Source organism: Diadema antillarum, unplaced genomic scaffold, assembly GCF_040938485.1.
Source record: "Diadema antillarum isolate AM-2024a unplaced genomic scaffold, OU_Dant_1.0 seq00000377_RagTag, whole genome shotgun sequence".
Classification (NCBI taxonomy): Eukaryota; Metazoa; Echinodermata; class Echinoidea; order Diadematoida; family Diadematidae; genus Diadema; species Diadema antillarum.
The window spans coordinates 598613-622128 of NW_027271376.1; the positions used below are offsets into that span (position 1 = coordinate 598613).

Here is a 23516-nt window from a genome sequence, read left to right on the forward strand (position 1 = left end):
ATGCAAAATACATGAAATAGTACTGGTGGTGGTGGAGTAGGGTCAGTAAACAGGATGTGTGGTTGAGTGTCTTGAGGGTAGAATTGATGCCTTGGGAGTCCAAGAGGAAAGTATTCTATTCTCATGTAGAGACTTGTGAAGGCGATGGTGGTGTTTTCTGCAGCTGGCGCCGAAAGCGTCATTCTCATTTCTCTCTGACCATGTTTGTTGACTATATCACTCAGCCACATATTCCGAGAAAGTTTCTAATCTTTCCATTCCCATTGGAGTATTTCATACCTAGATGCTCCTCGTCGTGACTTTAGAGATGATTATGATGAGGAACAATGAATTAGGGAGAGGAGAAAAAAAAGATTGTCCAGATACAAACAAACAAAAAGAGGGGGAAATAGAAGTAAGACTTATGCGGGCAGGAAGGACTGATGGTTAGCCCAGAAAGTCCCGCCACAGTGGAACCCGTCCATTCTCTTTGCTCGCCTTTACTGGACAGTGTGTCTTGTCTTGTCAATGAGACACTATTGTCACTTGCCCGGAGGACGACTCGGCTGCGGGATTGGAAGCCCTAGTAGTACGGGGATGAGCGGATCGAGCTGTATCAATCGCGTTAGGACCGCCGTACACGTGGGGATTTAGCGCTCCCCACTCCGCTCCGCCATTGAGCAGCGATGCGGGAAGCACTATGACTGTACGCCCCACGCAGCAGTTCACACAAATCGCTTATGTGTGACGGCAGTCGGGATTGGTCGTTCCCAATCACGTGACTAGGCGTTCAGAGCTGGTAAATGATTGGCCGCTTGCCCACGAAAGCACGAAAAGGAGACAAGTAAAGAAAAGAATGGCTCCCGTACTTCTGCTAAAGCGTTACGTACACACAAACTTCTCTCCGACTTAAGGTTTTCATCGTCGAGTTCTTTCAAGCACGTTATGTCCGCGTAGAGAGGGCTAGAGGCATCACACTTGACCGCTACTTCGTGTATGCCCGTCGCTAGACCGAGTTCTCGGCCGGCTTCTCTATCTCTCTACCCCTCTCGCTGTCTCTCCCTTTCTCTTATCCAGTCTGCCAATATTAATACCCGACTTAATCCGAATATGTGTGCTTAACGAGTAATCTCATAACCATCTATTGAACGTCGAGTAATTATCGTCAACTCTCTCTCGCTCTCTCAACTACACATCACAATTGGCAGTACATTCATCATCCTTAACTCCAGTGTGTGCCAGTTTTTATTTCGTGATCTGATTTTGTCTCTTCGAATCATTGCCAATCGCTTGCCACGATTGGTACATCCTACGCAGAACTGCATGCATGTGCATCTGGAACTGTTCCTACTTTACCAATCCGAATATCTGTAATCATTTAGAGCAATGTGTACACTCTGAGAAGTAACGGCGGTATCGGACTATCATTATCAGCCACGCGGATACATTGGCAAAAGTGTTTCCTTGTCTTGAACATTGTAGAGAAAAAGAATACACACTAAGTGTCATCAGAAGAGCCAGTTGATGCAAGAGTTTGGGCAGACAGATTTTCCGAGGCAACATCTCACCACGGAATCTTATCCCTTTTTCCAGTTTGTCAGGCGGCTCGAGCCCACCACCGCCAAGCTGGATCACTCTGCGCTGACGGGTCCCCGGACCTTCCCGGTCGCGAGCATGGCGTACACCATACCGCCAGTGCCGCCGCACCACCACCAAAACAAGATGAACGCCATCAACTCCCCGTACACGGTCAACGGGCGTTCGCTGGCGTCGCCAAACGTGGAACTCATGCACCCCGCTATGTCATATCCAAGTAAGTTCAAAGTTACGAATGCAAGTCCAAAGCATATGAGTTACTGGTTTTTTTTTACTGATATTTCATAGGTATTTGATTTTATTCGATAGGTTTTTTGTTCCCTGATCTGGTCATGATTTTCCATTTTCTACATCTTTTCAGCGTTACTTGAAAGATAGCTTGAAGTTAACATGAAAGCGGTGGTAAGGGTTCATCTTTGCTTTATAATTATCATCAAGATAAAAACAAGGAAATCGAAAATGTCCTTCATTGGCTTACTGTTGTATCAATATCCTATCATCTTTGTGTTTGTTCAAATAGTGTTGTTCCTTTTTTTTTTCTTATCACACTTCATTACGGAATTTTCGCGAAGGGTTAAGGCGCAAAATAATAACAATGATCAGACAATGAATATCACGTCTCAAAGTTGCATGGCTGCATATTGTCATCGATTATCATCTTTTATCTCCTCTTTGATAAACGACAGATGAACGTAACAAAGGGTACTAGTACCTTTCTTTGGTAATCATGAACTCAGTTTTAACCAGAATTATTGCATGTCACATTCTCGCGAATAATAACTAAGTGTGCATGTACCTGAAAAATGCTGAAATAAACAATAAACCAAATCAAACCAAACATACAAAAATGGCAAAACTTACTCTGTAAAATCATTTCAATCCTGAGCCTACATCACATCCATTTACAGTGTGTTTGGTGACCCAAGTTTTGTATTATTTTGTTTTTATGCAACATCACCGGAGTATGAATTGAATGATATTGTTAATAAACTCATGGTATGAATATTGAATAGTCAACATCAAGCAACTATTACAGGAGGACTTTTATTTGTGCTTTCAATGCAGTAAAACATAAATAGGAATCACCTACTGGTGCAATATTTGCACTCAGGGGGTAATGTTGACCTAACATATTACCTGTAATACCCTGTATGCAGTGCTCGCTATTTTATCTTCATTGCAACTAAGCCGCAATTTGTTACTCACAGGAAGACTGGTTAAGTTGTATCAGGAGCAATAATCTAGTCTTTGACAAATTCCACTGAATAATAATAGGCTCTCTAACACGCGTTGCATTATTCATTCTCTTTTTGTGAAATCGTAAGTTATATATTGTAAGCACGTTATTATGGCTGGATTTATTTATTTTCTGAGCTCTTGTGAACGGTAAGACCTTTCAGCCACAGGCTATTTTTCAAATAAGTCCGACAGATCAAACTAATTCTTCGATGGAATAGAATAGGCTAACAATCGCATAAATTGAATATTTTCACTTAAGGATGATCAAAATTGAATGACGCGTGAGTTGAAGTGCGTTTTTTTTTTTTATATCCCAATCTTCCGCTTTCTCCTACCTTTCTAAGATCTAGCGTCAGAAGTTTATTCTGCATAATGTGAAAGAAAGAAATGGTTGTATCTTAGTTGAGCACCCCCTTCCCATTTTGTAAATCTTCCACGTGAGCCAGCACAAAATTCACCTTAGAACGCTGTTTAAGAAACCACCACGGACAAAGTCTACATAGAACGTTTATTTTAAGTTAGAGATACATGAATATTGGCAAAATCCTGCTCAGCTGTTAAGCTCGACTACAATGTAAATGTAAAAGAACATAACATTCGAATTAATGTACTTGTTAACACGGATTATTTAAGTTTATCCCAAATGGTTGTAAAGCCGATGGTTACTGTTACCAAGAATACATAAATATAATTGAACACCGGTAGAAATTGCAGAGAATCGATATTATGCCTGGTCTTACATAATTTTATTTCAAAATTGACCACTTTCTCGGTAATATATTTTATTCTGTTCTGTTGCATCAATCTCACACTAAATATAGCCACTGTCGCTTAAGCTGCTTTTCATTTATAATCATTGTGAAGATTGTGAAAGTCATGCGGATGACAAATATCAAAAGTATGTTTTGGTTTCCGCTCACCATGTTCTGAGAATCATTGCTTTGCTGATCACAATTCTAATTAGTGACAGTCACGGCCTCTGCTTATCATGAATTCTGGCAACAGAAAGAGAAAGTGTGTTTGGGTATTTCACGTTATTGCAATTTCACTTTTAAATTTTATAGCTGTGTTCTCCAATCGCTTTATAAAAAAGAACACTTTTTGTGTGTTCTGTACGATTAAAGGAATGTCGCTACAATGAATTATAATGGAAGCTCATAATCTATCAAGATCGCAAGGTACAACAGAAGATTATAAGCGACAGGGATGTGATTAAGATTTACTAGCTTAATTTCGAAGCCAAATATCTTGATGTTTTTGTAGATATATTGCAAGAAGCTGATTTCAGTCGGAAGTTCCAGTCAGTGGCTAAATCAATGTTAAACGCCCGACGGGATTAACACTTTTGGCCGGCTCTCGAACGGACCGGATCCATGTGTCGGCTCCATTGTTTCTCCTTAACATTCCTGTCCTTTAAATATCTACATCTAAAATGAATAGACGTTCTTGAACCAATCACAATACTAATTCCACCTTCAACTTTCAAACCACCGTAACCCAGAGACATGGTACACCATCTTAGCTCCTTGCTTTTGTTCGTTGTTAATTTAGAATCCGAGGCCCTTTTTCCCCCCATCACAAAACACCCCTTCGTTAAAACTCCAAACACAGGCGAGTATATCGATTGATTTGAGGGGGTAAGGGTACCAATGACTTGGAATGGGGTCCGTGGAACAAGGGGGAAGGGGTGTATCATTGTTCTCATTGCTTTCAGAGCCGGAATCCTATGGAATAACTTTGACTGTAGGGACCAGGACCTAATCAACGCACCTCATACGACCACATAAGCTTTCTCAGCAGCCTCTATTCAGGCCCGATCGATCCGGGCTCTGGCTTTTACTTTCCTTTCATTACCCCATGCACATGTGTCGTTACAATAGGTTTGCTGCTAGCTTTTGAGGAAAGTTATTTCTCCCTTTTCACATACTAGAGGCATACCACCAACTTGTCTTTTTGTGACGATTAAAAGCCGCGAAGGAATATCGATAAAACCATTTCAACACAACATGTTTGGTCATCGCAGGTCTTGTGATTTACGGAGCTAGTACCCCCTACTAGATGAAAACAAAGCTAACATAGACCACTGCGTTATGGGGCCAAAGAGCATAATCGTCTGTGATCAATTTCATAAATAGGAATATACCGTACGTATATTAACCTCATGGTAATCAAAACACCTGATCGAAGTTATGTAACACTGGTAACAACGGAAATAATACATTGTATGCCGACGGTTTCCTTGTATCAATGTCGTCTTTCGAACTTATCAAACTTTTCTGGACTTCATAATTCACTGACATTAAGATGGGAATGTTCAGAATGCATATGCACGTACATGTTTTGATCTTTTTCGCTTTATTCTTCGAATTTGATGCAAGGAAAAGCAGAGCCATTTTATTGTTTGCTAACAAAGAATCAAAACCTGCAACGACTATTAAAACGTAATTACAAGAAAATGTTTATCAACCACACAATGAATCGTCGATCTTGTTCAATCGGCGAAAATAATTGTTGTTACATCGCTGCTCAATTCGCATGTAAGAACTGTTGTATCCCACTATTCTTCTTAGTGTCAGCTTATTTTTAGCTTTCCAGATCAAAGCAAGAAATACACACGTTGTATGTTCTTTATCCCGTGGTTATAGTTGTAAAACAACATTGTATAGAGACAATAGTCATGAGTATCACACAGTATTGTACCACGGGCTCTCAACTTTTTGCTAATGGTAAACAAAATTCCATCATATTTCTCTCTTTCTCAATGTTTAAAAAGATTTTTCTAATACTACCGCCAGTGGCAAATGCGTGAATTAATGTCTTCGTATATAATATGAAGTCTCTGCTGTGAACCTTATCATTACTTGGCACATAATACTTGTATTACTATAATCTAACATTATGGTACTTTTTACCAGTCAGTCATAGTTTCATTGAAAAGGTGTTTTGCTAATTCGACAGGTTAGAGATTCGTTTAATGTTTACAGTGCACATGGAGTGAATAATTCTAAATATGTTCCTCGCTTACTGGTTAGATAGCTTTTAAAAATGTCCACATGACGCAAAAGAAATAAAAGATACACCTGACCGATCTGTTTGGAAAGAATAGAAGTGTGAAAGTTGAACAGTTCCGGCGATGCAAAAAAAAACTGTGCAGAGAGCGCTTATGATTTTTAGATATACTGGTATATATTATGATATCGAACTGTGAAGATTACAAGTCAAAATTCAGTGCACGGTGAAATTAGTGAAAACTGCCCAATGGCAAGGAATATTTAATTATTTGTACAGACTTATCAAATGGGAATTGTTTATGCTTAGCAACAACTTTTCGGAAATTTCGAATTTTTTTCAGATGAATTATAAAAATGCCCGACGTACTCTCTTAAAAAAAAATCGAGTGAAAATATTCACTCTTAAAAGAGTGAATACAAAAAAGAGTGAATTTAGAGTGAAATTGGAGTGAATTTTGAGTGAAAATGTTCATTTTCACTCATTTTGGAGTGACCTCAGGGATCACTCGAAGATTTTGGAGTGATCTCTGAGGTCACTCTAAAACGAGTGAAAATGAACATTTTCACTCAAAATTCACTCCAATTTCACTCTAAATTCACTCTTTTTTGTATTCACTCTTTTAAGAGTGAATATTTTCACTCGATTTTTTTAGAGAGTATGCATTTTTCGGGTTTTATGGACGAATTCTTTCGCATTCTACTCATGGTTAGCGATCATTGCTACAGAACTACATCTGCCTTTATGTATGCTTATCTTATCAAACGTTAAACGAAAACAATGACCTCAAAATGACACGTGGCTCTATAATGAATAAAGACATGAAACTAAAAAATAAAATGAAGGAGAGTGAGCTGTACAGGTTATGTGACTTTTTTGTTGTGGGGGGGGGGGGGTACTTTCATAGCGTCAATGACAACGGGTGGGACTACCAGTTGTATGAGTGGTTAAATGAGATCAGCTATAGCCATTTATGAAGACTAGGTTTAACTATTCTAGTACTTAACTTGATCCCATCTAACACGGATAATCCTGATGAGCTGTTATCCCACACCATCACCGGTGTCTGTATCTGGAAAGGATTTTGATATGGCTATTTCATGCAATTATGCGACTTGTGGCAATCAACATCTTGTGTTTACGCCACACTCAACATTGAGCAGCCATTCTTAAATACTGAACATGGTTGAATAATCCATTAGAAGTCTATTATGATGTGGAAGTGCAACGAGATTACACGTCTTCATCAAGAATAAACTGTTGCTAAAAGACCTAGATAAAATGAAAGTTAATAAGGCTTTCATCATCACTCACAAGATCATTATTTACCAAATTAGCATAAGTTTTGTTTGTCTTCAGTCTCGCCCTGTCTATCCTATTACTTCGCACTTTCATTGTTGATTGTCTTTGTGTTTTGTGTTTACTCCCCCTTCTACAACGTGTCTACGCGTCGTTTATTTATCTTGTTTATATGTTTTCATGTCATACCTCCTGTTCTTGTGTTCTTTTCGCACTTTATGTTTTCACGTTTTTGCAATTGCTTTCTCTGCACGAACTGAACTTCGTCTATGCCGCACGAAACACGAATATTGAGGTATCAACCGAATACAAGTTGACACATCAACAGACGCCATCTGCCTCACAAACATCCGGTGATGAAACAAACAAGTAAACATAGTTAATGAATGATTCTCTGAATTCTGCGAAAAACGTTATCGTGGGCGCCTTGTTCTGCTACTTCCTAGTGACGTCATACCCCTATGACGGCGGGCGAAAGATGCTCGTTCGAAAGCAGCCGGAGTTTCGGTCCGCGGAGAGCACCTCGCTCGCCTGAAATGGCGGGTGTAAATTGAGAACAATTTGAGGGTGGGATAGTATGGACACTCCAGAGCCCCGGGGGATCGCTTTCGGATAAGATACTCCCCCAATTAACGTAATCGCAAGAAGAGCGGAGGTAAACGGTGTCATCTTCGATTTCACACTATGGAGACATTGCCCCATCACGCCACTGAGGACGTGCTTCGTTTTGAGTCCTCACTGTTTAACTGCTTCGGTGTAGTCACTCTGGATAGACTTGTTGCGCTTTTCCGCTTTTCCGCAGTCATGTCATCATAAAGACCGAATAACGTCCCAATCTCCCTAAAAAAAACCTAACCACAAAGAAATCGCACAAAAAAATCATACTTAAACAAGGGGGGAAACCCACAAAACCCATGTGCACATACAGAGGGGGAAAACAACACAGAAGTTCTAATCAATTAAAATGCTTATATTTCGTCACCATTTTTGGAAACATGAATCCGTCAATACACTGTCGAATACGACAAAAGTGATATTTGTTCGACCGGTGTATCGTAATTATCAAAATAGAAGTAAGCATGCTGACATGGGTTTGACTCATAACGGCTGTACTAATGACGTGCTATATGAGAATTATGACTACTAATCTGTGATATGGCCCAAAAATATCCGATGGCAACATTTCCTTCTTGTTCTGGAGAATAGAATTCTAATAAGACTTCAAATCTCGTAGCAGATCCAAAACTGTAAAATCGCATGACAGATCAATGTTTATCAATTTTGTCTAACCAATCACACTTCATGACATGGTGTATAGTTTTGATTTTTGGCCATGATGTATAAAAATGAATTAATGTAAATTCGTTTGCAGCACGATATGAACACAAATCGAGATTGTAACACTCGTTAGTATTATTCAATCTGAATATGTTCTTCAAGAAATAGGGTCTTTAAATACATGGTAAGTTAGCATGGCTCATCTATCTGACCTAAAGAAGAGACTAGTTAAATCTAAGGGGTACTCCTGTCTTATTTGTTGTTTTTATTTCACAATATTCCAATGCAGCACAATCCTAACCATTTCTTGACTACTTCAATATCATGAATATTGAACTACTTTTTTTATTCTTATAGTTTGAGGGTCGTTAATCAAGCAAAAACTTCTAGATGCTGCCCCTCCCCCTCCCCCTGATGGTCAGGGTGAATGAACCAGATTATCAAATATAAATAAGCGCAGCTAAATAAGAGGAGCATGTTCCCACGCGTTTCGGCGCCGGAACAGACTGGCAATAAATTACATTTATGACCATTTAATGATGGCTATGCAAACCATGCCAATTGACATGGTCCGTTTATAGTTTGTACATCTCCTGTCCCCAGTCATTTAACACTGAGTTGACCAAGCCCCAGTTCGTGTGATTGTTCTTTTCACATTATAATACTACTTGAATGGCCACCATGGATTAGCCTACCTCTTTAACTAACAAGGTGCGAACGGACCAGTCTTTTCATTTACTCCCAGATTCTTACAAAAAGTTGCTGGTCTGGGCATTGTTTCTCCCTTCGGTGGTATGCGAGAGGTGTATTGTTCGAGGAATGGCGTGGCTGACAGTCACCTTTTATCTCCTATTCTCCCCCTTCCTTGTTTCCACGAATTTTTCTCGGGCGGCGGTTTGTGTTGTCAAGTGGTCAATCGGCGACTCATCTTGTTCATGCACGAGTAATGTCGGTGGTACTCCTCTCGTAGTTTTCCCTTTTTCGTGGCGATCACAATCACACGCACTCAAGGCTATCAATCCCTTCCACATAGATGGATGAGTTAGCGTCTTGAGCAAGGGTTAAGTTATTGCCACCATATCCAGTTGAATTCGATCTCCACAGCCATCCGAATCATATCACGATCATTTCTAAGAACATGGCTGCCACTTCAAGCCAAGTGATCAAACTTGAACCGGAGGAAAAGGAAGAGATCATGAAGATCGCACACGTGAGATCTGAGGCCAGCTCACCTGGTGCAGGCGATCCTTGCAGGCCCATGTTGGCGCCACTTGATGCTTATGGCGCCACCAGAATACCGTATCCAGTATCATTCCACTATAACTACCAGCACCCTTACCCCGCTGCCTTTTTTGGCGAGGGTGCCGTCGCGCTGCCTAGCGTACCCCAACAGCACCCCTTGTACCCGCCCCAACTGCCCGCGCAGCCTTCCAGTGAAAGGACATCGTCTACTGGTAAGCCGAGAGAATCACCGAAATCACCACACACGGTTGTTCTCACTCCAAAAACTCGTTAAGAATTTAAGTTTGAAACTTGGTGAGTTTAATGTTTTGAATTTGAATGGTGCATTGACATTTTGTAGGCGTAGAGGGGGATGGGGGTCATTACACTTGTTGCTTTGGGTCAATAACAGACAACAATCACGGTAAACCTAAATAACGTATTCTTGAACAGAGGGTACACTTTGTGAAATTAGCTGAAAAAGTTACAATCACAGTAAAACTCGAAATAAGACTGATATTTTCGAATTGCATGCGGATTTGAAGTACAGCGACAAGAGGAATGTTAAGGAGCATTGTCATGTATCAATGCCGCCAGGGATTTCGTAAATTTCCCTAAAATCAACATTGGATCGCTTAGCTGGCATGCAGCTTATACTTAAGTCTTCTAATAGCATTAGTAGTCGGTCTAATACCCTTGATACAATCAGGCACGAGTGCGAGCCAGTCGATTGCAGTGCATGTGTACCTACTATTTGTGTAACTAATTCACTAGTCCTTTGAGAGAGGTGCCTCAATTGATTCATGACGATGGCCAATTAAAGCAATTATGATGATGATAATCATGATAAAACAATCTACACTTGAACTAACCATAATACCGCCTACAATAGTCCCACCAAGGCCCATGCCGACTTGTATCGCGTATATGAATCAACAACCCAAGCAGGACGGCGAACGATTTTCAAAGATCAATTCTATAAAACCCATTGTCCTCGAATAGTCTAGTGATAGTAACATGAACATGATTTTCGTTTCAGGTAACGGGTAGTTGACGGGGGAGGTTTTTATCTGCAAAGATTAATTGACATTTTGATCTTAAGGTGTAATGGCATGTGTTTGTTTGATGTACGTCCTACTTTGCAGTCAGGACTGCTCTCACTTTATTTACGACTCATTTTTGAGGTCTATCACCAAAAAGAAAACAATGTCTTGATCTGTCGCAGACAATTTTGCCTTGACTATTCTTCAAAAAAAATATTACCACTTTCGTTGAAATGGTTTCATAGGCTTTGCCCCTAAAAGACACAACCAAAGAGTCTATGTACATCGCCCTAGATTGGCCATGTCAGGTAGTGACAATGTGTTCCACAACCGAGTAAACATCACTGCTTTTGGCGGCCCTATTTTCTACAAGCTCACAATCGCGACGATCTAGTCAATATTTGGAGCGGCGTGCCTAAAATATTGTTATCGTTACACCAACCTACGTAGGATACGTCTTTTACTCTGATCTCTTCACCACATCTCGTCAGAAAGGCGAAGAGTTGAATAAAGTTTCTTTTCGTAGATCGGTTACTATCTCGGCAATCTTGCTAGTAGATGGCGGCCATTTCCCCTATTAGAGTGATATCGTGAATATAACTTTCATAGATGCCATAACATTCACCTGCGTTTATACAAGCTTCTCCGCGCCCACAAATAATCTTGGCCGCACTTGTTGATTTACAGGGAATTCTTTTGACGTTCAAGATTGTATCACGACCCAAACCAATTATTAGATCATAAAGGCACCTACAATATGCAACTCAAAGAGTTCAATAGACCGATACCGCCATAGAACAACACATACTTCTCTTGTAAGCGTGTGTAGCGGTTTCTTTGTGAAAGTTAGCCTTCTTGCAAAACTGTTGGTTGATGTGGTTCTTTTCTCTTCTCCATTCCTTGCTGCTGGATTGTCATGTAGTTGGGCTTTGTCAGGAGCGTGTCTGAACCGACTCGTATCCGTGCCCAGAGAGTGACCACGCCGGCTTCGAATCTCGAGTTTGGTGCCCAAGGTCACCAAGAGCGTTTTCGCCATTCTAGGTAGACCAGACTACCAGCGCAATTTGCCGCCCTCTAAAAAAAGGAGACCAATTATCCACTTTTGTAAAGGCCCATTCTGTGGAACCTAAACTTGAGAGTTTGTCTTGGCCATGCAGCTCCATTGACGAGCGACATCTGATAGCGCTGTAGCCTATCGGCGCTGGGTCGGCCTCCTTCTGAGCAACCCGTCCGCTGTTCTCTCTCCATCACTACCCACAATGGACAGGGGGCTAAAGGTGGCCTGCTTTAAGGTTGCCGACGCCCACAAAACTTCGTCGATTCTTTCCAGTCCCAAATGTTTCATTTTTTATGATAGCTGTCACCTAGAAAAAAAAAAGAGGAGAAAAGAATAAAGCTGTTATTGTCGTGTGTATGATCACGCGTGTTCATTGTGCTCTAAGCATTTTCAAACGGTGAAGAGAGAGATAGGAGTACGTGGCTCGGGTCCTAGTCCACATTGCCGGCAAACGCTGGTGACATTGAACTTGCACCTCGACATTTACTTCCAAACACCCCACGTCTTTGTCCAAATTGGCACGACTAGAAGATCACACACCGCTTTGCTTTCTACGCTATTGTCTCCGGTTTCAGCCCAATTTTCTCTTTTCATTAGCTAATTGCCATCGAGACGGCTAGACGAGGTGGTCTTTTACATTGGTATAAATTGCACGCCAGAATACTAGCAAGTTTTGCCACCCTCTTACTTTTTTTTCTAAGTTAATGTCATTTAATAAGAAAATCAAACTCGCCTGACAACCCATGGAGGGCATTGGTGAATTCCAGCAATCGAGTGAAATTGAGCTGTCTAATTCAACTTTGCTAATATTCTTTCCAAATATCAGGACACCACAAACGCAAGGAACAAGTAACATTTCTCTAACACATTCGGTATAGTCTTAAACTAAATTGGTAACACTTAAGTACTCTGTATAGAACAGTGCGGTGTGAGTTCATGCTGCTTTTGTTTTTAAAAACTGAGTGACATGGTAAAGAACCCAAACATAAATGTATCATTGCATTTTCATACATTTCAATGATGACAAATGAGTATGGGGACTACTTTCTTATGCAAGTTGATAAAGGAGTGATGAGAATCCATACGACAGCTGAGTATAGGAGATGTTTTCTCTCGCTTCCTGGGTCTTTGCTCTCGGAGCTGCATCTGCGTGATTTGAACCTGATAATTTTGTAGAACTGTTGTTTAATAATAAACTTTTTTCCATACAAGACAATCGCTTAAAACTAATTTGTGAACGCTTGGATTGGTAGCTGGATCATCAATGACATATTGAAAATGCTACCACACCGCATTGGATTAAAGCAAGTTTAGTTTGAGCTCTGAAACAGTGGAGCAGTTTTAGAGTCGTCCTTGGTAGAAACCATGAAATAAATCGTATAATCTTTCTCTTCTTTGTTTATTCCTTTCATGCACAGATCCTCCGAGAAAGCAGAGGCGAGAGCGCACCACGTTCACCCGAGCCCAGCTAGATGTACTGGAGACATTGTTCAGCCGGACGAGGTATCCCGATATCTTCATGAGAGAGGAGGTGGCTATGAAGATCAACCTTCCAGAATCACGAGTACAGGTGCGACCATTTTCGTCTCTTTCTTTATTCTTATTCTACAAACCTTTCCAAAAATGTTGTGTGTACGCTTTCAGAGAGTGGGCGCAATGTAGCGAAACAACCACTGAATAATCATCTAACAACAAAGTAGCTGGTGATGCAGCTTTCTCCTCTTCTGCTCCGAGACTATGGAACAAACCCCCTCCTTACTTTCCAACAGTTGAATAATTCAAATACAGTTTGAGGACATACTAATATGAAGTCTCATGTACTCATTGAACTTGTCTTGAAGTTTGTACACACTTTGACTCCAATACTGATCAACGGACGACATTCCTAAAGCGTTTGAGTCCTGTGGAAAAGGCGTCGTAAGGATAATTATAAACTATAACAAAACGAGGGATATAATTACCGACTAAGTTTTGCAAGTTTTCACTCCTAGTCACCAGGTGATGTCAATACGAGGACTTTGACATTTAGTCCAAAGGCGTCTTGAAGACGTTTTACTTTCTCAAAGAGAGCAAAGGGTACCACTCTGTCTTTATTTTCTGTAAATTGTGACGTCTTGAAAAAGAATTATTATCTACTATGATCATTAATATGATCATAAATATAACAATAACATAATTTCTATACCTCTGGTATGTAACATAGAGCTAGGAGGAACCTATCCTTATATATACATATCTAAAAACAAACAAACAATCAAACAAACATGTGAGCGTTATAAAAACAATATCCTTTCTTTCTCGACTGTATGGTGAATATAAACCCCGGCTGAGGGGAGGAGGATTTAAGTAATGCATGCGCGCGTGTATTGGGTGAATGTGTAAATGTTTCACAATATCTAGTACTCGGAAGCCTATAAGCACGGTTTAAACATCCCTGAATGTAGTTAGACAAACCAAAATGGCTGTCAGACCAATGATGTCAAGCATACCCAGACGGGCTTGTCCATGAAATATTAAGCATGTTAGGCGAGGGACGTTCTCATTCAACAGGGTACAAAGAACGACATACGTCCTCAGAGTGTCTGTACATAGAAATATTGTGAACAACTTCTCCAACGCCGTGTATATCCGCCTGTCCATCTGTCCATTTTGATTTTCTTTTATATATATATATCTCTCCCTCTCTCTCTCTCTCTCTCTCTCTTTCTTTGTCTTTGTCTTTCTTACCCTCTCTGTCTCTCCTAAAGTAGTCAAGGTCGGTCGTGCCAACAAAGCCCCAACATTTTAATAGCAACTCTTTGTTTTACAACAGTGCAAAACGTTGCCTTGAAACACAAAGGACAATAAACGACGTGTTTGATCGATTTTTGAACATATAGATTTTGCTGTAACTAAATGCATACACGACGGCAACCCTGTTATGAACGAAATTCCGTGACTTTTTTTGTGTAGAAAAAAAAAGTGCCAAGAGTTCGGCGGTGTAATGTTTGAAATTTGTCGGGGTAAATTCTGCGTGGACTGCCGCGTACAGGTGTTTCTTGATACAATATAGTGAGAGATTACCTTGACTGGTTGAGGAGTAATTCTGGATGTGGCGATATTAACAGTTTTCCTTCCAGTATGATTTTCACAAGTGACGAGAGTTTACTCGTAAATAATACAGGAACTTGAGCCAATAATGCTACTAATCTACATTCGGAAAACAAAGGTGTAATAACACACGTCAAGCACTTCGTATTATATCGTGATTCATGCAAAGACTGGATGTGATTTCAAATTATCTTTTGAGGCTTTGCAAAAATGTTGACATAATTGGAACCGTTTGTCTTCCTGCGAGAATGTAATGAGTTCGACATGAGAAGCAGTTACATTAGAATTCAGAGAAATTATCAAGAAAACGCTTTCTGTAGGGGCACCAAGTTTAAATTACCGACATGCAATGAATACATTGAAGGAGTTGATATAAGGTTAACGAAATTTAAGTGGATTGGATGATTATAATGATTTAGTAATGCTTTCTGCGCCTCTTTGGACTGCGCCTTGCTAAATATACTATCACTTATCAATTCAAGTGACACCAATAATAACGATGTTAATTACAGCAATGCATCGTCATGGATATAGACAGTAGATATCGCAAATGATGACAATGCCTTTATAGAGAAACGCAAACTTTTCAAGAGTGAAAACTACGGAGAAAAAAAGAAGCATGTACGAGTTATCGACATCCAAAGAGTTACTGCCACAACAAAGGTCGATTGAGAGACGTGCATAATACACCCACCCATCAATCAATCCACCTCAGCATTCCAAACGTTTGATTTTGCAGTCACGCGGGTTGTGCGTCACTTCGTGGCAGGCTTTGGAGAAAAAAAAGTTGGAGAGGAAGAAAGCGGCGCAGTAAAACCGAACAACCTTACTCTTTTGACGACATTCATTGATTCTGAATGCAGTTATGCTGCAGAGTTAAAAATTTGCTAATTCGCTGGCAATTCAGTGGTTGCATCAGGGTTGTATTATGACGACATCATGATATCGTGTAAACTTTCAATTCTCATCATGTTGCCTTTAAGTAAGGACATATCGCAGCAGTGCTTGTGTTATTCCCGTGGTGCTGTAGATGTAACTCGAGCACACTATGGACGACGCACCAGTTTCTTGGAACGACACGTAACTAGCCATGGGCCATGCGATCCATTCATTAATGGTCCTAACCAAGCAAGTTGTGAATGTGATATTTACACTGACCTGTACAGGTTTATGAATAAGACTGGAGTCCTCTGGAATGAATCGACGAGGATTGTTATGATGTCATTTGTCTCTTCCTGTAGGAAGAGAGAAGTGGTCGATCAAAAAACTCTCACTCAAGATCAACGGGAGATGTGAACGTATAAACAAACTTATTGCCGTCTATTAACCATGCCCGGTTATTTTCATACGGTTGACATTGAATGAAACACCTCGCGTTCCATAAAAGACCTATACAAGCGAACAATCACAAAAGTTGGGTTCTTTCACCACCATCACCTAACCTCACTTAATCTTTCTCTCTCTCTCTCTCTCTCTCTCTCTCTCTCTCTCTCTCTCTCTCTCTTCTCTCTCTCTCTCTCTCTCTCTCTTAGCATTCATACAACCACCACGCGCAGTTTCGGCATATGTTTTGATTTCCTGCATTACGACTGCTAAATAAACCCTAATACCTTGTATTCCTTTGTGCAAACCATTTTCCTGTGTACATGAAGGTTTACGCAGTTAATCCGTCCGACGGGACAAGGCGATTTACTGGTCGATGTCGCGCTCAAGTTTTACTTCTGTCGTTGTTTTTTCGGGGAGATGGTGAAAATTGTCGGATGAACTTCAAGCCGCCTCATTTAAATGCACATCGGAATAATGTCTGTATCACGTGGTTTTTTCTCTCTCTCTACCCCCCCCCCCCCCTCTCTCTCTCTCTCTCTTTCTATCTCTATTTCCTCAACGGTAACTTGGCAATTCGTTACATTTTGAAGGGGGTAAAGCTCGGTATTTTGGCATGTGAAAACAGAATTGGAATCTCATGTTTCTAGTTGTTCCTTGTAAGATTGTCGGTGTAACCAAGAGGAAGAGAATGGGGCTGCATTGTGGGGCGGGTGCTCGAGCCGCAGGGGCTATATGGGCTTGCACACAATGGATCGATCTTACATTCAAACAGTGGAAGACCCATGCAGAGCCTTGGGCTGTAGGCTGCGTGAATAAGTGCTGGCTTGTCTAATTAGCCCCGCTTTCAATGTGCCGTCGAGGCAGGTCCCCCCTCACCATGCATGCATGGGCTCGGCAGTCCCTCGATAAAGTCTTGGTCCAAACTAGCTCGCCTACTAGTGGAATGTCATTTTAGGCCTGGTATTGCATGCTCACAGGTTCTGATCCACGTGTGGGTATGGAGTGTCTGAGAGCCCAGGTGTGGGATTTTTTTTCGTTCTTTTTAAACTCCTTTCCCCCCATTTTCGCCGAACCTTTTGTCGGCTTCTACCCTGAATAAGATTGAGAAATGGACGTGGAAGTGCCCCGGGGTGTGAACGTGTGGTAAGGGGTGAGTGGGAGTCTAGCAACCATGACTTGTTAATGTGTTCTCAACTCAAGTTGCCTTCGCGTCGCGGTGACCCTGGTGAACTTCGCCACAACTCCCCTTTCCACGGCTCCATTTTTACACGGTAATTGACCGAAATTTGAATCCCAAGTCTCGATTAGAAAACTCTATTGGTATTGTGCGTTGCCGACTGGGCCGTCCATTGTTGGAGCGCCTGTTTTGTGCGACGTCCAAATGTTAAGAGAAGAGAGTGAAAGAAGGGGAAAAAAAGTGACAGCAATCTGGAACACCGACCCTGTGGTCCTTTGAAACGTGCTAGAATTGAAGGGTATTCCTACTTGAAGTGCGCACTACTTTCTGAAACCTATCCCAGAAAGTCGACACTAGTAATTTTAAAAGCTCCCGTCTCGAACGGTGCTCTTATTTGTTAAGCATAGAAACGCGGCCTACTTATCGGTCACTCAACTTGCCAGTGCCAGTGTTGAAGCAAGGGCCTTTTTCTCCCAGTCCCCGGTGTTCTCACCAACCTTCTTCCGTGCCTGTTTCCACAGTCCCATCCACAAACACTCACGATGCAAAACATCAGGTCGAAACGAAACGCAACTCAGCGTGCAGAGGAGAATAAGGGGATAGCGGTGGTGAACAGTGGCAGAGGACCTGGATGAATACTATTCTCGAATTGAGTTCAATGATCTTTCTGTAGGTCTCCCAGAGCCAAAGTTTCTCTCACCATCCCCCCCCCCCCCCACTTTCTCTCTCTCTCTTTGACAAGGTTTACGGTAAAGAACGTATGACTATGTCGAACAGGAGTTCATTCAAATTCTAATGGCTATTTTCATTGTTAAGAATATGAAGGGAGGTGATAGCCGGCATGTATTCTAATAAGATTCCAATTAAAAGACACTCATCTGTCGCTGTCAGAGAAATACGATTCTATTTTTTCTATAACTAATTTGTTGCTTCGAGATAGTAAACATACAATATTGTTCGTTTATTTCATTGGAAATAATCATTAAAGCGGAAGATATCAATTGCCAATCGACATGAAGTCTTGCTCATGCTAGTCGGCCTAAAAATCGCAAAGCTTATCATTCTAAAAAAGAAAGAAAAAGAAGACCACCTGTACTTCAATTACCGACATGACTGTGTTCCATGTAACATAAGAGAATAAGAGTATATAGAGTACTTCTAGTACTCTTAGTCCTTTTGGTTTTGAATATTGTTATCTCAGTGATTTGACTCTTCAAAGTTTTCGCGTTGGTACACACTTTGTTGGCGAACAACATTTGACAAAATTATCAGGGCACCGGTGAAGGTATAAAATCTACTGACCTTTTTTTTTTTATCTATTTCAGGCGATTTCGAAAACTGAAGGCATCAAACATTTTGCATTCTCCCGAATGTGCAGCAAACCACCACAATTACCACCAGCACCACCACACCACACCACCACACCACACCACCACCACACCACACCACCACCACACCACACCACCACGACCACCACCACCACCACCACAGCAACAACAACAACAACAACAACAACAACAACAACAGCAGCAGCAACAGCAACAACAACAATAACAATGATAATAATAATGATGATAATGATAATAATGATAATAATGATAACAATAATAATAATAGTAATAATGATGATAATAATAATAATAATAATAACAATAATAATAACAACAACACATAATTTGATCAATCATCATGACACGTTTTCTTTCTTTTTCCTTTAAAAGTCTTTGTATATGTCTCTTTCGCGTATATAGCATCTCCCCCTGGCGAAGATGACAATGCGTTTTACAGTGAATGAGAAAGGGTTGGACCTAAACAAACTTCCATTAGGAGCACTTTGCTCCGAACGTTTGTAAATACAACCTGGCAGGGCTACAATAGAAGAGAATTCAAGATGAAGTTCTGACAATCGAGAAGCCAAGAGCAACACATTGTGAGGGGAAAACCGTATATACGGTAGAAAATTGTCAGATGGACCGTTAAAAACATCTCTGTCCAAACGAAGCCTTATAAAATTTAGCTCTTTGCTGTTTTCTCTTTATTCGTCCTTTAGTGAATGCCCTTCAGTTTCCTTTGCTTCAAACAATCTCTACGGGTCCGGCTGGTTTCAATATTTCTGACCCTTGTCCACTCTTAGAATAGATTTCCTGCACACTAATTTCTACCCCCATCATTGGACATTGCTTACACGCGAGCAAAAACTATTGCCAGCCTCAAGAAAGCGACATTTTAGATGACACGTCGTTGATTAGCATTCCAATTAGTCGTGTTGTCCGACCTATTATCGGCCGAATCCCAACCACGGCAGAGCAGTTTTTCGTCAAGTACATAATGGGCATCATATGGAGTCGGAACCCACTCATGTCGCTAATTGATAATATCTTTATCACATTCTGGGCTTTCTGTCATCTGCCACCGGATATCAGAGCGATCATGAGTCTCTTAAGTATTATTTAAGATTCGGGGGAAATTCTGTTTGGATGTTGACAGGGGCAGGGGAGGAAATTCATTTTTTTTTTGCTCAACAAATATACTTTAAGTAGTCGTATAGAGCACAATAGTACTCAGCAAGAATATTGGGACTGTGCTCAATAGTGGGGCTTCGAAATGAAACGTCGTGTTTTGCGGAATACTTTCTTTTTAAGAATAGACTGTCACTTACGCACGTCCCCGATCTAATTAAGTGACAATAATTGCATGATTTGATCGTTAGCCGTGTCAAGGATGATTTGAAAACGATTTCTAGGAGCCAGTAAGAGCATCTAGTCAGGGACATTACGAGTCATTACATCTTTAACTCAACCTTGTAAAGAAAATAGAATAGTGAACCACCTTGTATAGAAAGGTCACGGGACAGAAATCTGGAGTGTCAGCAGCATATTACATATGAGTTCATAACTACTCATCATCTGATAAGGAATGCAATTATCTTTCAAAGCAGACTTGCGCATAGAGACAATGATAAAGCATATTTAACATATTGTTTAAAATTGCGGCACAATTTGAGAAATTTTGCAACATTGCTGGTTGAGCGGTATCATGATGGTACTCATGTGCCTGAAGAAACCACTCCATAACACAAACGTTTTGAGAATTATGTTGTCAATCTCGAGAAGTCTACGAACATCCATTATCGCCATGCTGAGAAGCCATTCAAGCTGAAAGGTTTATCGCGACACTAAAGTCAATGGGAAAAAACACATTGAGAATAGCAAGTCCGATTACACACAGATCCTTACTTTATTTAAGGCACTTTAGGGCTGGAATCTCAAATCTCATCTGTATTAATTCATAATTTCTTATATACACAAAATCAGAGTTTGACAGTATGAAAGACACTGGAGATCAGATATTACGAACTGTTCACATTGTTGAATGATATGTATATGTCACACACACATATACAGACAGACAGACAGATAGATAAATAGATAAATATACATACATACATACATACATACATACATACATACATACATACATAAATCTACTGAAAATAATGAAGTTAAAATGCAGACCAATGTGAATTCAGAGGATTTTAGCCAGTTGGTTCACACGTCCTAATATACTCTATCGAAATAATTGCGCATTGTGAGTTCTGATGGTGTTGGCTTCATTCCAGTACACGAAACGCATGAAAATAGTTTGAATTGTATAATAAACGAAATTCTTGTTGATCATGTCGAATGCGAGGATAAATGGCGCTCTCGACAAAGGAAAAAACTGAAACGGATTACTACTTTGAGCAGTAAGCAGGTGAGCAGGTAGTCATGAAGGCATATTAACGCGATAACACTGCGGCTCATCATTATGGTGTTGAAAGTACGCACAACACACACACACGGACCCACACACACACACCCACTCAAATAAGTTCTCTGTACACAGTGATTCGCTTTGTGCCTATATGTGTGTGTTGGCATTTGAATCAATACAGCTATCGTTGTTACGTAACTATTTTGATACAAAGAGATACCTCTTCACACGCTATTCATCATTTTTCACCTGACATGGGAAGATATATTTTATTGTATTCGACGAATTTCACTTGATTTGCAGACATGTATTAAAAAATAAACACAAAAAAGAAAGAAACCAAAACAAAAAGACATCTGTCGAGAGCCGCAGGTAGATATAGATGCGGAAGCTAGGCTTTTCCAATAGAGTCAATTAAACCATGCCCTTCAACAACGTGAACATGATCATCACAAACCCTACCAAAGCAAAAATGAAACATAAAAACAAAACTAAAAGCTAAAAAAAAACCCACCTCAAACCAGCCATGACAATTTGAAAACGTTGACATGGATGGACGTATTGGATGAGATAATGATCAATGTCGGTGGTCATTACTGCGATGAAATAGGATCATTGAAAGTAACATACTAGATTTTCGTTTCTACCTGCAGTAGCCAAAACCTACTGAGTATATTATGATTCTTAAAAACCATTGCTTCAGTGTTAATTTATGTATATGTGTTGGATGTATAGGATGTTGTCTGTCTTATCCGGTAGAAATCAGGCATTGTCATTGTCAATCGATAAATAGCTGGACTTATACATCCCACCAGCCCCATGGTTAGTGTGTGTTGACTAGACCCAAGCCGCCAGCTCGTGGTTATCAATACACAGGGCGTATTGCGTTGGTCCGATCTCAGCCCGGACTTTAATGCGTTGTCGTGTGTGCTGTGCAATTATTGACTCTGATTTCGAAGGGTTGAAGGACCGCTCTTGTTAGCGCCTGGCCATGCCTTGTGTACTACTAACCTCCCTGGTCAGCCGCAGACATTGCATGGAATTCAATTGACAGAGAAAGCTACAACCTTTTGTGATTTGTGTGAGAAATGGCGAACTTCATGCGTATGATATAAAGTGTCTAATTAACGAAAGTAAAGTAATTACAGTGCTACAGATTATACATATCATCCTATGAATGTATTATGCGCGTGTGAAAAGACGTATGATTTTTAAAAAATATGTCAAATGACATTTATGGTTTCTTTAAAGTATTCTGCTGGTAATATTACTACATCACATTCATATCATTTTCTAACAAAGTGTTTCATGTGTTTGCTTGTCGATTACAGGTATGGTTCAAGAATAGGAGAGCGAAATGTCGGCAACAGCAGCAGCAACAACAAAATGGCAGCAACAATAACAGCTCGGCCAACAAGCCACGCCCTGCTAAGAAGAAGACGCCCCCACCGACATCGCGAGATTCAGACGCACCGGCCAGCACGTCGAGTGAGACACCGCCTTTCAAGGCCTCGCCCTCTGTGTCGTCCAGCATGCCAAATAACAACAGCATTTGGAGCCCTGCCTCTATTGCACCCCAGCCTGTCATGTCCAGCGACCATTTACCAGCGAACATGAGCAATAACAGTTGTATGCAGCATTCCTACCCTATGACCAACGCACAGCCGGCTGCAGGCTACACCGCCGCGCAGGGCTACCAGTCCCCGTACTTCGGGCCCGGCCTCGACTACCTCTCCGCCCACATGCCGCAGTTTCCCGGCGCCATCAACCACCAGATGGCTTCCAGTGCTATGAACAACAGCCCGATGACGACCATGGCGTCGCAGCTGCCTCCACCACCCCACCACCCTCACATGCCGATGGGCGCCATGACTAGCGCCGAGTGCATTGACGGCAAAGAACAGACGCAGTGGAAGTTCCAGTCCTTGTAGAACTGCAATATGACAACGTGTGGAGAGAGCAAGCGATTTGGAGTTGGAATGAAAATGGCAATGTTTTAACTTATGATGACGCAATTCAAGCAAGCACGAAAGCCGCGAAGAGTATGCTTTGAGGCAGGATATAGATAACGCATCATCGTGTCAGATCAAGCACTTTGTTATCTCTCAAGGAACTCGTCCGGCAAGTTATTAGATTGAAATCGATTCGCTGAGAACACAGAATATGCAGCTTTCCTTGAAGTCAAAAGTCTGGACATTCTCTCATCACAAGGAAATAAGTTGAAAAAAAAGTGTTATGAATAATGTGCTGCCTCATCGAAGGTTGTCAAAGTCGGTATAGTGACTGGACTGTGCTCGTGACAATCTAAACAAGGTTCCTCCTCATTCGCATAGGAACAAAACCTGCTCATTATATCCGTGAACGATGAATAAAAGACGATCGCTGTTATTGTCGAGGCAGATGTATGTGAGATGCATGAGCATCGATTGTGGCCAGTGTAAGGTTCGAC

At 41.0% G+C, this 23516-nt stretch overlaps 1 protein-coding gene across 1 annotated transcript; it reads left to right on the forward strand.

The window, feature by feature from the left end:
- Positions 1–1653: 1653 nt before the first annotated feature.
- Positions 1654–22998, forward strand: LOC139731526 (homeobox protein OTX-like). Its single transcript, XM_071642409.1, has 3 exons — positions 1654–1792; positions 13140–13291; positions 22399–22998. The coding sequence occupies exons 1-3, from the start codon at positions 1654–1656 to the stop codon at positions 22996–22998; spliced, it is 891 nt and encodes a 296-aa protein (XP_071498510.1).
- The last annotated feature ends 518 nt before the right edge of the window (positions 22999–23516 follow it).